Source organism: Jaculus jaculus, chromosome 19 (assembly GCF_020740685.1).
Source record: "Jaculus jaculus isolate mJacJac1 chromosome 19, mJacJac1.mat.Y.cur, whole genome shotgun sequence".
Taxonomy (NCBI): domain Eukaryota; kingdom Metazoa; phylum Chordata; class Mammalia; order Rodentia; family Dipodidae; genus Jaculus; species Jaculus jaculus.
In genome coordinates, this window is record NC_059120.1 from 56,518,568 (window position 1) to 56,530,957 (window position 12,390).

At 47.4% G+C, this 12,390-nt stretch overlaps 1 protein-coding gene and 1 non-coding gene across 2 annotated transcripts; both read right to left on the reverse strand.

The window, feature by feature from the left end:
* Positions 1 to 9,159: 9,159 nt before the first annotated feature.
* On the reverse strand, positions 9,160 to 11,013 carry LOC101600966 (late cornified envelope protein 1A-like). Its single transcript, XM_045138006.1, has 2 exons — positions 10,885 to 11,013; positions 9,160 to 9,596 (listed from the first exon to the last, which is right to left on the reverse strand). The coding sequence occupies exon 2, from the start codon at positions 9,571 to 9,573 to the stop codon at positions 9,160 to 9,162; it is 414 nt and encodes a 137-aa protein (XP_044993941.1). The 5' UTR covers positions 9,574 to 9,596; positions 10,885 to 11,013.
* A 707-nt stretch (positions 11,014 to 11,720) lies between these two features.
* Positions 11,721 to 11,824, reverse strand: LOC123456133. The gene has a single exon (XR_006634351.1). It is a non-coding gene; the product is annotated as a U6 spliceosomal RNA (small nuclear RNA).
* Positions 11,825 to 12,390: the final 566 nt, after the last annotated feature.

Sequence of the window (12,390 nt, forward strand, 5' to 3'; positions counted from 1 at the left end):
TGCAGGGTGTGACGCCGCATGCCTTTAATCCCAGTACTGGGGAGGCAGGGGTAGGAGGATCGCCGAGAGTTCGAGGCCACCCTGAGACTGCATAGTGAATTCCAAGTCAGCCTGGGCTACAGTGAGACCCTATCTTGATAAACCAAAACAAAAAGAGTGACAAGAACTTATGGCATCATTAATATTCTAGCTTCAGTGACAGTCAACTTATAAGGTTTTGTTTGTTTGTTTTTGAGGTAGGGCCTCGCTCTAGCCCAGGCTGATCTGGAATTCTAGTCTCAGGGTGGCTATGAACTCATGGCGATCTTCCTCCCTCTGCCGCCCCAGTGCTGGGATTAAAAGCGTGCGCCACCGCGCCCAGCAACCAATAGTTTTAAATGATGCTGTGTGACTACTGACCGCGTCACCTTTTACGGTGCCAGAGCCTTGGTTCATTGTTCACCATTGTTTACAAACTTTATGCACACGGATAAATGAAAACGTGAGTTAAAGAAGTACTTTATACTGGCCAGGCGTGGCGGTGCACTCCTTTAATCCCAGCAATCTGGAGACAGAAATGGGAGTTTTGCCATGAGTTCAAAGCCACCCTGAGACTACATAGTGAATTTCAGGTCAGCCTGGGCTAGAGTGAGACCCTACCTTGAGCCCCTCCCCAAAAAAAAAAGGTCCTCTATACTGAAATGGAAGAACAGCCATCATTCAGTCAGAGGCTCCCAGCAGCGCTCCCTTGTATGCCACGAGAGGAGAGAATTTGCCAGCACACAAGAGAGACGTCTTGGCAAGTGGGAACCCTCAGAGCATCGTGGTTTGTTAGCCAAGAGGCCAACAGTGACTCTCTGCCCGAGCCAGCGGCTCTCACAGTCAAGTCTGAGATCTGGTCTTCTCAAGCAAGCTCGCTGCTCAGGCGCCCCTGTCCCCCTGCAAGCCCGCTGGGCCCTGGGTGCTGCCCTCCAGAGGCAGAGGTGGGCAGCTGTCATCTCTGACTCATCCTCCTAGAAGTCAGGCTTGAGCTGAGCAGCGGTGGGAACCCATGGGCCAGTGCCCGCCCTCTCCTGGTCACTAAGCCCTCTGGAACTTCCTGGAAGGTGATCAGAGAACCAACCAGGTGAGACACTGGCAGATCTCTCAGGGTGACGTGGCCACACGTGCCTCGCTGTACCTGCTTCCTAGGGCAGGCGCCTGTGGGGTGACCTAACCGTCAGGCATGGCTGCTTACCCGGTGAACTGCCAACGAGAATGCTGGGCGCGGATGGCAGAGTCATGAAATCCGCCATGTGCATACTGCGCCTTGTGAATCAATGAAGAGAAGAGATGCATGGAAGCTGAAGTTCTTCTCCATCTTTTAGCCCGTAATTAGAATATATTTGTATTAAGTAGAAACTTGTATGGATACATCATATGTTGGTACCATTCTGCTGGGGGTCCTCCTCAGTGGGATTGCTGGTATCCCTGGGGTGGTGGGCTATGAGATGTGAGAGCAGCAGTCAGTCATTGTAAGGGGGGGGCAGTGCCTCTGGATATTCCCTCCCACCCTGTGGCTCTTACAATCTTTCCATCCCCTGTTCTGCAAAATCCCCTGAGCCATGGGTGGGAGTGTGTCCTAAATCTACTTTAATCAGAACAGTTGATCTTTTCAAGTTATTGCACATTTCTCACTTAACATTCATGATTTTGTTGTTGTTGTTTTGAGGTAAGGTCTCTCTCTGGTCCAGGCTGACCTGGAATTCACTATGTAGGCTCAGGGTGGCCTCGAACTCATGGAGATCCACCTACCTCCGCCTCTTGAGTGCTGGGATTAAATGCGTGCGCCACCACAGCCGGCTATCATGATTTTTTTTTAACTTCTTATTGCTCTTGTCCGATTAGCCGCAGTCCTCATTCTCGTCTTCAAGGGCTGGTCTGTCTTCCACGTGATCCATTTTGTTGGTGAAGCTTTCCATTTTAGTTTTTAATTTATTTATTTGACAGAGAAAGAGGGAGAAGAGAGAGAGAGTGAGAAAGAGAGAGAATGGGCGAGCCAGGGTCTGCAGCCACTGCAAAAGGATCCCAGACACGTGCGCCTCCTTGTCTTTCTTGTGTGTATTTCTCTGTCTTTTTCTTTGATTCTTTGTAAATATGTGTGGTCATCCATTGACCTCCTTGTCAGGGGTTTCCTCCAGGTAGTTCTCATGCAATCCTCTGCTGTGGGATCGGTGATTCTTTTGGAAGACATACTGGTTTGGTTTCTCATGTCATGTCGACGTGTTTCCGCCTGCGGTCATGCTTGGTCAGGTGAGGACCAGGAACGGTGCTTGAAGTTTCTTCTGAGTTCACTTTTCTTTTCTCTACTTTGTGGCGCTCGAAGCTCAGTGTCTGGCACTTGGAACTGTTTATGGTTGGGGCAAGAGAAATGGTCTCTGTGTGGTTACGTCTGTGCTTGAAATAACACCTGGGGCCCTGTCCATACGACAGCTCATTGGTGTCTCCATTCCCCATAGCTGTCAGAAGAGGGGATATGGGTTCTGAAACTGTTTAAGACCTAGCCCCGTGGACTGGTGTCTATGCCCATGGAGTGAGTCAAGAGGATTCTCGGGGAGATTTGTGGTGACGAAACTGAAACGCTTGGCCCTATCACAGTCATATTGTGAGGCCCTGCCCCGTCCCCAGGTGAAAAAAATGGGGATTCCACTCCAAATCTGTGCCCCACATTAGTGAGCAACATAAGACCTTCACCTGATACTGTTGAAAAGTGAGTATCTTTTTTATTTCCATCATTTTATAGTGTTTTCTAACACATGGAGTGTAATTTCATGGAGGTAAATGCATTCACACTTTCATTTATATATTGTGAACTAGTGCTGGTTTTAAAAACGGGATCAAATAATAATCAGTAGCTAATCAATTGATCAGTTGCAGGTATATTGCACTTTGTAGACACTACCAAGATTTAGCAAAGCAGTAGAATTTTAAATTTCTTGAATTTTATTTTGCTTAAATTATAGAGCAATGTAAAAGTGTAAAAAAATCTTATGGAATCTTCTTATTTTTTTTAATTTTTATTTATTTGCTTGAGAGAGACAGAGACAGAATGAAAAAAAAGAGGGAGAGAGAGAGGGAGGGAGGGAGGGAGGGAGGGAGGGAGGGAGGGAGGGAGGGAGGGAGAGAATGGGTGTACCAGGGCATCCAGCCATTGCAAATGAACTCCAGATGCATGTGCCATCTTGTGCATCTGGCTTAAGTGGGTCCAGGGGAATTGAACCTAGGTCCTTTGCTTTGCAGGTAAATGCCTTAACCACTAAGCCATCTCTCCAGCCTTCCTTATGGCATTTCCATATGTACTTTCTTCTTCCTGATGGCCTTCCCCACACTCACAGGCCTCCCTGGTGTCCACTCTGCCCTCCCACTGTTAATATTCCTCCCTCGATAGCCAGCCCCCACCCCAGCTGCTTCCTGCCTTGTGTCACAGGTACGCTGTCCCCGTCTTTTTTTTCTTTGATTAATCTTAACAGGGATTCATGTCGTGCACGTCTGCACGCGTACATATGCGCACATGTAAACACGTGCCGGCTGGACAGTGATCGGGTGATGGAGTGGAGCTCTGGGCGGGAGGAAGGATGGCAGGAGACAGGGTGACAAGCCCATGACTGATACAGTGTCAGGGTTCTGAAAGGAACCACGAGTTCAAGAAACAATGTTTCTGGGGCTGGAGGGATGGCTTAGCATTTAAAGCGCTTGCCTGCAAAGCCAAAGGACCTAGGTTCAAATCCCCAGGACCATGTTGGAGGCCCTGGTGCACCCATTCTCTCTCTCTCTCTCTCTCTCTCTCTCTCTTCTTCCCCTTTTTTCTCTGTCAAATAAATAAGAAATAAAATGTTTATTTTAAAAAACCATCATACACAGAAATATAGGCATCCTACTAAAAATATAAAAAATGTTTCTTTGTGCCACAGTTTAAAAGAAAAATATACAATTAGTGGGGTGGGGAAGGCCCATAAAATGAAATCCAAACTTTTCATTCCTGATTCCTGACTTTCTCTCTGTCCACTGAGGCCTGCTTGGCTCCCAGCAGAAGAAAGGGAGCAAGACAGGGACAATCCAAGAAGCACAATCCATCAGCTCAATAGGCCCCCGTGGAAGAGAGTCCACATTATGGACTTCACCGGGCAAATGCAGTGAAAGAAATGGGCAGTGGTTTGGGTTCCAGAAAAGCTGTAGGTAAAGGAAAAACAAAATCTCAGTTTTTCAGCTAAAGATTGATCTACCATATGACCCAGCTATAGCACTCCTAGGCATATATCGGAAGGAATCATCTCATTTCCTTAGAAGTACGTGCTCAACCATGTTTATTGCTGCTCAATTTATAATAGCTGGGAAATGGAACCAGCCTAGATGTCCCTCAACTGATGAGTGGCTAATGAAGATGTGGCACATTTATACAATGGAGTTCTATTCAGCGGTAAAGAAAAAGGAAGTTATGAAATTTGCAGAAAAATGGGTGGACCTGGAAAGGATTATACTAAGTGAGGTAACCCAGGCCCAGAAAGCCAAGCGCCACATGTTCTCTCTCATATGTGGATCCTAGCTACAGATGATTGGGCTTCTGCGTGAGAAGGAAAATACTTAGTAGAAGAGGCCAGTAAGTTAAAAAGAAGACATAAAGGGGAGAGAAAGGAAGGGAGGAGGGTACTTAATAGGTTGGTATTGTATATATGTAAGTACAATGATTGTGATGGGGAGGTCATATGATGGAGAATGGAATTTCAAAGGGGAAAGTTGGGGGGGGGGAGGGAATTTCCATGGGATTTTTTTTATAATCATGGAAAATGCTAATAAAAATTTTTTAAAAAATGAAAATAAATAAATACATAATTTTTTTTAAATCTCAGTTTTTTAAAAATACATATATTTAAGAGAAAGGTTTGGAGGCCAGAAAGGTGCATTAGGCCAGAGCTGGAGCCTTTGCCTGGTCCTGTCAATCATTCTTGCAGCCTCTGATGAAGGAGGAAGTCACGCCCACTCAGCCATGGCCTTGGGGCTGCTGCTTGCTCCTTCTCCTCATCCCTGCATCAGCCTTCAGGGCTGAAGTCCCACAGCCACTGGAGGCTGATTCTGGGGACAAGCTGGGAGATACTTTGTGTTGAAGCAGTCGTGGGCAGGCTTGGGAGGGCGCTGGTCCCGACGCTGCCTCTGTGAGCCATGTTTCTGCGACTGACAAGAGATCCAGACAGCAACCAGACCCCAGGCACAGCCCGTCTTCTCGCCATCATTTGTTTCCTAATGTCTTAAAATCTTGCTCAAGATGACTCACAGAGAAATGACCTCTCACACCCCTGACACAGTGTGTCAAATACAGCCACAGCAACTCACGAGAATCTAAGAATATGTTTGTGAAATGGAAAGGGAATCTCTTTCTAACAAAGTGAGAAATGAAGACAGTATTAACAAACATGCTCAAAGTCAGTGTCCTTTAATTAAAAGGGGCAAATTGGTACCCATGGTATCTGGTTCACTGGCCACTGCTGCAGAACCACCATGAAATCTGAGGATGTCCTATTTGCAACCAGTCTGTACTTTCATTTTTCTGTGGAGGAGAGAATGAGGTGCTCATTTGGAATATCTTCAGGTAAATAAGTTATTATCACATATACATGAAATATATATGTAACACACAGCACATTGTATATCTATATCTATATCTATCCATCTATCTCTCTATATATGTGTGTATACACACATATATATATATATATATATATGTTTTGTAGCTTTTCCTGGGGAGGCATGAGCAATTCATCCCACACAGGGCACCAATGATAGATAGATGAACATGATTCTGGCCAAATGTAGCTTGGTGAACCCATGAGTTTATTGGGATTAATTACAGAAACATGGAGAGCTCTTGCTCACAGGAGCAAGAGTTCTTCACAGGCTGTTGCATCACCATGGAGCCCACAGCAGGCTCAGAAAGTTGTGTCTGTGGAGTTCCCAGCACAACCTGCAGGCTGCCCTATGACGGCGGGGGGAGAGAGAGAGGGAGAGAGGGAGAGAGGGAGAGAGGGAGAGAGAGGGAGAGTGTTCTGTTTAGTTCCTGGAGAAGAGTCTTCTGTGTTTGTGGACTTGTAAACAGTCTGAGCTCCCTGGGCCTCTCAAGTTTCTTTTACTTCCTGAGTCCTTTAAGTCTCCTTCAATTGGATGAAAATAGGTATTCTTCCTTCCTTCCTTTCTTTCTTTCTTTGTTTCTTTGTATCTGTAGAACTATCTATCTACCATCTATTATCTATCTATCTATCTATCTATCTATCTATCTATCTATCTATCATCTATCTATCATCTATCATTCTGTAGCAGTCAGCCTCACATTGCTGGGATAAACTTCCAAACCAGACACCATTACGGAGGAAGGATTTACTGAAGCTTACAGATCCAGGGCAAGTTCCATAAGGGCAGAAGAAGCTGGCCCCCTTTCAGAAGACAAGGCAGAGAGAGAAAAACCACCACGAAAAACAAGGGCAACAAAACAAAACAAGGGCTGGAGAGATGGCTTAGAAGCTTACGGACCTGTGTTCAACTCCCCAGGCCCCACATAAGCCAGATGCACAAGGAGACGCATGTGCAAGGTCACACACGAGTACAAGGTGGTGCGCCCCTCTGGAGTTGGATGACAGTGACTGGCGGCGCTGGTGTGCCACTTCTGTGTGCGCGTGTGTGTGTGCACGTGTGTGTGTGTGCATGTGTGTGTGTGCGTGTGTGTGTGCACGTGTGTGTGTGCGCGCGTGTGTGTGCGTGCGTGTGTGTGTGTGTGTGCATGTGTGCGTGTGTGCGCATGTGTGTGTCTTGCTCTCACCCTCACACTCTCTCTCATAAATAAAAGCTAGTCTTAGCCAGGCGTGGTGGCGCACGCCTTTAATCCCAGCACTTGGGAGGCAGAGGTAGGAGGATCGCTGTGAGTCTGAGGCCACCGTAAGACTCCATAGTGAATTCCAGGTCAGCCTGGGCTAGAGTGAGACCCTATCTGGAAAAAAAAAAAAAAAAAAAAAAAGCTAGTCTTTTGGGGCTTGCCTCAAAAACAATCAAACAACAACAACAACAAAAAACTAGCAACCAAACTGCGGGGAACCCAGGCAGAACTCAGGCGCTTTGCGTATCTTTGGACTTCAGATCCGCCTTAGGGCTGGACCTGGAATCCACCCACAGAGATGCCTCCTCCACCCAGGTGGCTGCGGATCTAAATTATAAACTCCTGCATCTATGGGGGAGGGGGCATCCACTCAAACTACCGCACCATCCATTCTAGCAAAGGGCCCTCATTTGAACTGCTTAAGAGGTTCCAAGCTGTTGTGTAGCCAGGATGTGGCTCTAGTTCCTTCTCCGGGGAAGCCAGGGCTGGTGATGAAAACTCCACGTCGCACACCCTCCTTCATGTACCTCCTCCACACTGTGAATTTCCCCTTGTCTCTCACTATTGGACCTTGAGGCTCCTGATGAGTCACAGTGAGAGCAGTCACAGGTCACTGTGACTACAAACCACAAATAATGTTTCTCTGCTCTCCACTATCTGATAACCCCAGTCATTCCAGGAGGCGTTAGGGATTACTATCCAAGATCAAATGCTCTGTAATAAGAGGGGATCAAAAGGATACAGAGATAAGTTGGATCAAGGCTGTGAGCTTTGACACAGAAATCACTGGCGTGTCCCCCAGCCTCTCCTGTGACACAGGCCGTCTTCATGCATTCGCATCTGCAGACAAATTCTCCCCGTACTGTTCCTGTTCCGTCCTCTCTTCTGAGGTCCAGCTCAGCCCCTGCTTTGTTATTTTGTATCTTCTCAAGCAGTACTAAGACAATTAGGAGAACATGTTTTAATCATGATGCCTCATTTATGGTAAATAATACTCTCAAAGTAGTCCAGAACAGTCAAGCAATTTTAGTGCATGATAACTACCAAAATAATGCTAGTAAAATATAATTAAGATTAACCTTTGATTTTTAATATTTTTTATCAGAGAGAGAGAGAGAATTGGCACACCAGGGCCTCAGCCACTGTAATCGCACTCCAGACGCTTGCGCCACCTAGTGGGCATGTTTGACCTTGCGTTTGCCTCACCTTTGTGCGTCTGGCTTACATGGGATCTGGAGAGTGGGATCTGGAGAGTAGAACATGGATCCTTAGGATTCCCAGGCAAGCACTTTAACTGCAAAGCCATCTCTCTAGCCCAAGATTATCCATTATCCATTTCTGAATAAAAACCATTCATCTGAGAAAGAGCCACATATTAACCTATTTGGAAGACAAATGACTGAATGTGTTGTGTCCATTCAGTTCATTCACTTTGAACGTTGAGACAGAGTCCTTTCAGGATATGCCTAGTAGAGATCCCCTGAATGTCTGATAGGGATCCCCTGAATATCTAATAGAGATCCCCTGAATGTCTAATAGAGATCCCCTGAGTGTCTGATAGAGAGCACCTGAATATCTAATAGAGATCCCCTGAATATCTAATAGAGAGCACCTGAATATCTAATAGAGATCCCCTGAATGTCTGATAGAGATCCCCTGAATGTCTGATAGAGATCACCTGAATATCTAAAAGAGATCCCCTGAATGTCTGATAGAGATCCCCTGAATGTCTAATAGAGATCACCCAAATGTCCGACAGAGATGCCCTGCAGTGAGAAGCTCACTCCCAATTTTACACCTGGGAGCAGCCATCTTTAGATCACACTTCACGTCTCCCGTTAGAAGCAGGGTCAATGTTCTTATCCACGCAGAGTACTGCATTAAGTTTAGAGAAAACACGTGAGTGGAGAGGTCAGCAGTCCCTCCCCTCGGCCCGCAGCACCACTGGCCCCTGTGTGCAGGAGCGTGAGGGCGGCTCGCTTTCTCCCCACTGGACAGTACCCGGTCACACGACCGCTGCCCGGGCCACACTTGTGCCTCAGCCAGGCCGGTGCTGAGCCCGTGTTCCCAACACTGACCTGTGGAGCTGTGGGAGCCAAAATGAGCAAGAGTCTGGCGAGGACAGGCAGAGGACAGTTTATTATTGTGTAATACAAGAAGGATGGCGCTGCCATCTGAGGAAAATGAGAATCTTGCTCAGGACATGGAGGAGATGAGACAGGGCTGGAGGGAAAGAGGGGCGGGGGCGGTTTGTCTGCACTGCTGGTCTGCGGTCCTCACGGTCAGCAGCAGCCCCCGGACTGCTGGCCACTGCCACAGCTGCTGCCACCACCGCTGCCGCCACAGCACCCGCTGCTGCCCCCGCCGCTGCCACAGCACCCGCTGCTGCCCCCGCTGCCGCCACAGCACCCGCTGCTGCCCCCGCTGCCGCCCCCGCAGCCCGAGCTCTGGTGCCTCCGTCGAAGAGACCTGCGGGGCCTGTGGTGGCTCAGGCAGCAGCCGCCACCCCCGGAGCTGCAACAGCCCCCGGAGCTGGAGCCACAGCAGCCCCCAGAACCAAGGCTGCAGCAGGAGGACGCGGGAGGACACTTAGGGGGACACTTGGGGGGACACTTGGGGGTTTGGCACTTGGGAGGGCACTTGGGGGGGCACTTGGGAGGGGGCTGGCACTGCTGCTGGCTCTGCTGGCAGGACATGACCGCTGGTGAGTGTTCCGGACCTGAGGGAGAGAGGAGCACGTGTGAGACCCAGGGCTGCAAGGTCACCTGTCCACTGCGGCCCTCTGCGCATCACTGACCATCAGAAACGTCAGCTCCAGGGCCTGTACTTCCAACCCTCTCAGCCTCTCACAGCATCATCATCAATCATCATGTCTTGGGAAGCAAAGCCCATGTAAGTCAAATAAGAATTGCCATCTGCCGTCAAGTAGTATAGAATGAAGGCCGAATGGCAATGTAGCGTCATATATCCACGTCGGAGGATGATAGCAATAAGGAAATTATTTTAAGTGTTTTCATCCTCTGAAATTTCCCTATTGAAGGGTCTTTTCAGAGAAAAACTCTACTTTTATCTTTTTATTAAAATATATATATATATATATATATATATATTTATTTATTTATTTATTTATTTAAGGGAGGAGAAAGAATAACAGTGAGAATGGGCACACTAGGGCCTCCAGCCACTTCAACTGAACTCCAGACACATGTGCCACCTTGTGCATCAGGCTTAAATGGGTCGTGGGGAATCGAACCTGGGTTCTTAGGCTTTGCAGGCAAGTGCCTTAAGTGCTAAGTCATCTCTCTAGCCTTTTTATTAAAAACATTGTTTATTGATGAGAGAGAGAGAAGGATGGAGGGAGGGGGAGGGAGAGAAAGACTATACTTTTCAAAGGCAGAAGCAGTCATTGGCTCTTGTCATCACTCAAGACATGATTTGACTCTGCATGTTAGAATTGTGATTGCTCCTTGCATGCTATAGCATGAGGGCACTCACTACCTTAAAGAAAAGCCTGCAAAACCCATCAGCCCCTGCAGACCTGGACATGAACCCCAGCCCCCATCACCAGGCCAGCTCTCCCACGTGCTCAGCCTGACAGCTTCCAGGGCCAGCCTCACCCTGGTGGTGTTCTGGTCATCCTGGGAGGTAGGCTCAGACCCAGAACCATGGCTCTGTGGGCTTCCCCTTTCCTTTGCAGGTGAGCCGGGGACATTTGCTGAGGACAGCTCCCTTTCAGAAGCCTGTTATGGATGCACACTTCTGTTCTTGAGCGTCCCCTCTTAAGGGAGCCACTCCACTGACAAGTTCACTCTCTCTCCACATCAAAAGTCCTCATTCATTCTTACGTCTCCCATTGGCCCCATCAAATCCCACTCTGTCCCCTTCCTCTAAGGCTTTGCTCTATGGAGTTTTGACCAGCCTCTAGGGAAGTTTCCAAGCTCCCTTCCAGCTCTGGTATGGACAGCTGGTGGAGGAAGTTCTGGCCCCCGCCCCAAATGAGCACTTACCAAGGTCACAGGCAGAAGAAGATCTCTAGGTCCCTCAGGAGGTGAGTGGATGGAGCTGCTCTGTCCCTGAGTCCTTTTATCCTGCCGCCGGGCCCCACCCCAGCCTGTGAGACAGTGCCTGGGCATGGGAGGACCTCCTCCTGACCCCACGCGGTCCCGTGACTGATGGTGACGGGATGTTCCTCTTCATCCTTCCTCCACGGGCTCGGGGATGCTGCATCTAGCTGGACTATGGAGTAGACACGAGGTCTGTGAGTGAATTCCTGGCATTCTTAAACTCACATTCCTGAAGGGAGCCTACTTTCAGAGCGTCTCATTGCTCACTGAGCCTATTGCTTCTTCTTGTTAATGTGATATATCCTCCGGGGTCCAAGTTTGTCTTGTACGTCTGCTCACACCCCTGCGCTTTGCTGAAGAGTGGATGTGTGCGCGCGCAGTCTAGATACCTCCACCAGGACAACCGATCTGGCTCAGCTTGGAGACAGAATCTGAGATTTGAAGTCTTTTTAAACTGTCCCATTCCCCATTTCATTATAACATTGGATCATTAATGGGAATAGTTATAAGTATGTTATGAAAGTAACTGAAATTTCGAACAGATAAAAATGTTTCTGATAGAGAAACTGAATCAGGGTCAACTTGATGAATGACTTCTATGTAGCCTGCTGATTGTGTGGTGAGGCTATACTTTAAGAACAATATTTAAAATGCATGCATAAAAACTCACAGTTAATCCCATTATTTTAAAAAGTCAATATACATTCACAATAAAACATCAGTGTTTTCTTCTAGAAAGGGAGCATCTCTATGTTTATTTGTTTTAAATTTTTATATGCACATATCTTTACGTGGACTGACTTTGCATGTGATCCTTGCTTAGGGGTCATGTTAATCTTCTCTTTATTTTTACAATATTATCAGATGTGCTGGAGAATCCAACTGGCTTTTTTGGTTGAAGAGTCACTGCTTTCCTGGTGACACCACAGCAGGGCAGCAGTGAGACTTGAGGCATATTATGAACATGTAAGGAACATGTTATGAACATGTTGTGAACATGTTATGCACATGTGAGGAACATGTTATGCACATGTGAGGAACATGTTGTGAACATGTGAGGAACATGTTATGTACATGTAAGCAAGCAGGGAAGCAGCTTTGCCCTCTGCTCAGTGTGAGGTGTGGATTTCTGGGGGTCATGTGGATAAGAAGGAGTGACAGCCAGAGATGAACAATAGGAGGAAGTAAATGAAGGCTGTGAGACCCTGTCAGTCTACTTATCCGTGGGAATTAAAATGGCTGGTGGCCATGTGTCCCAGCCTGTCTGGAGGCAGGAGATTTTCAAAAGCAAATTCTTTTGTCATTCACAGGGATTTGTGTTGTATTTTGTACAGCCTCGGCTTCTCCATGGCCAATGTTCTCATTGATTTTCTTCCTCCCGTAATAGGCTGTATTTGAAAGTGATAGTGAGAATTTGTGTATTTTTACTATTTTAATGGGGGATAATTG

Excerpts from the sequence above, each read along its gene's own strand:
- LOC101600966 (XM_045138006.1), bottom strand. The coding sequence starts at position 9,573 with ATGTCCTGCCAGCAGAGCCAGCAGCAGTGCCAGCCCCCTCCCAAGTGC.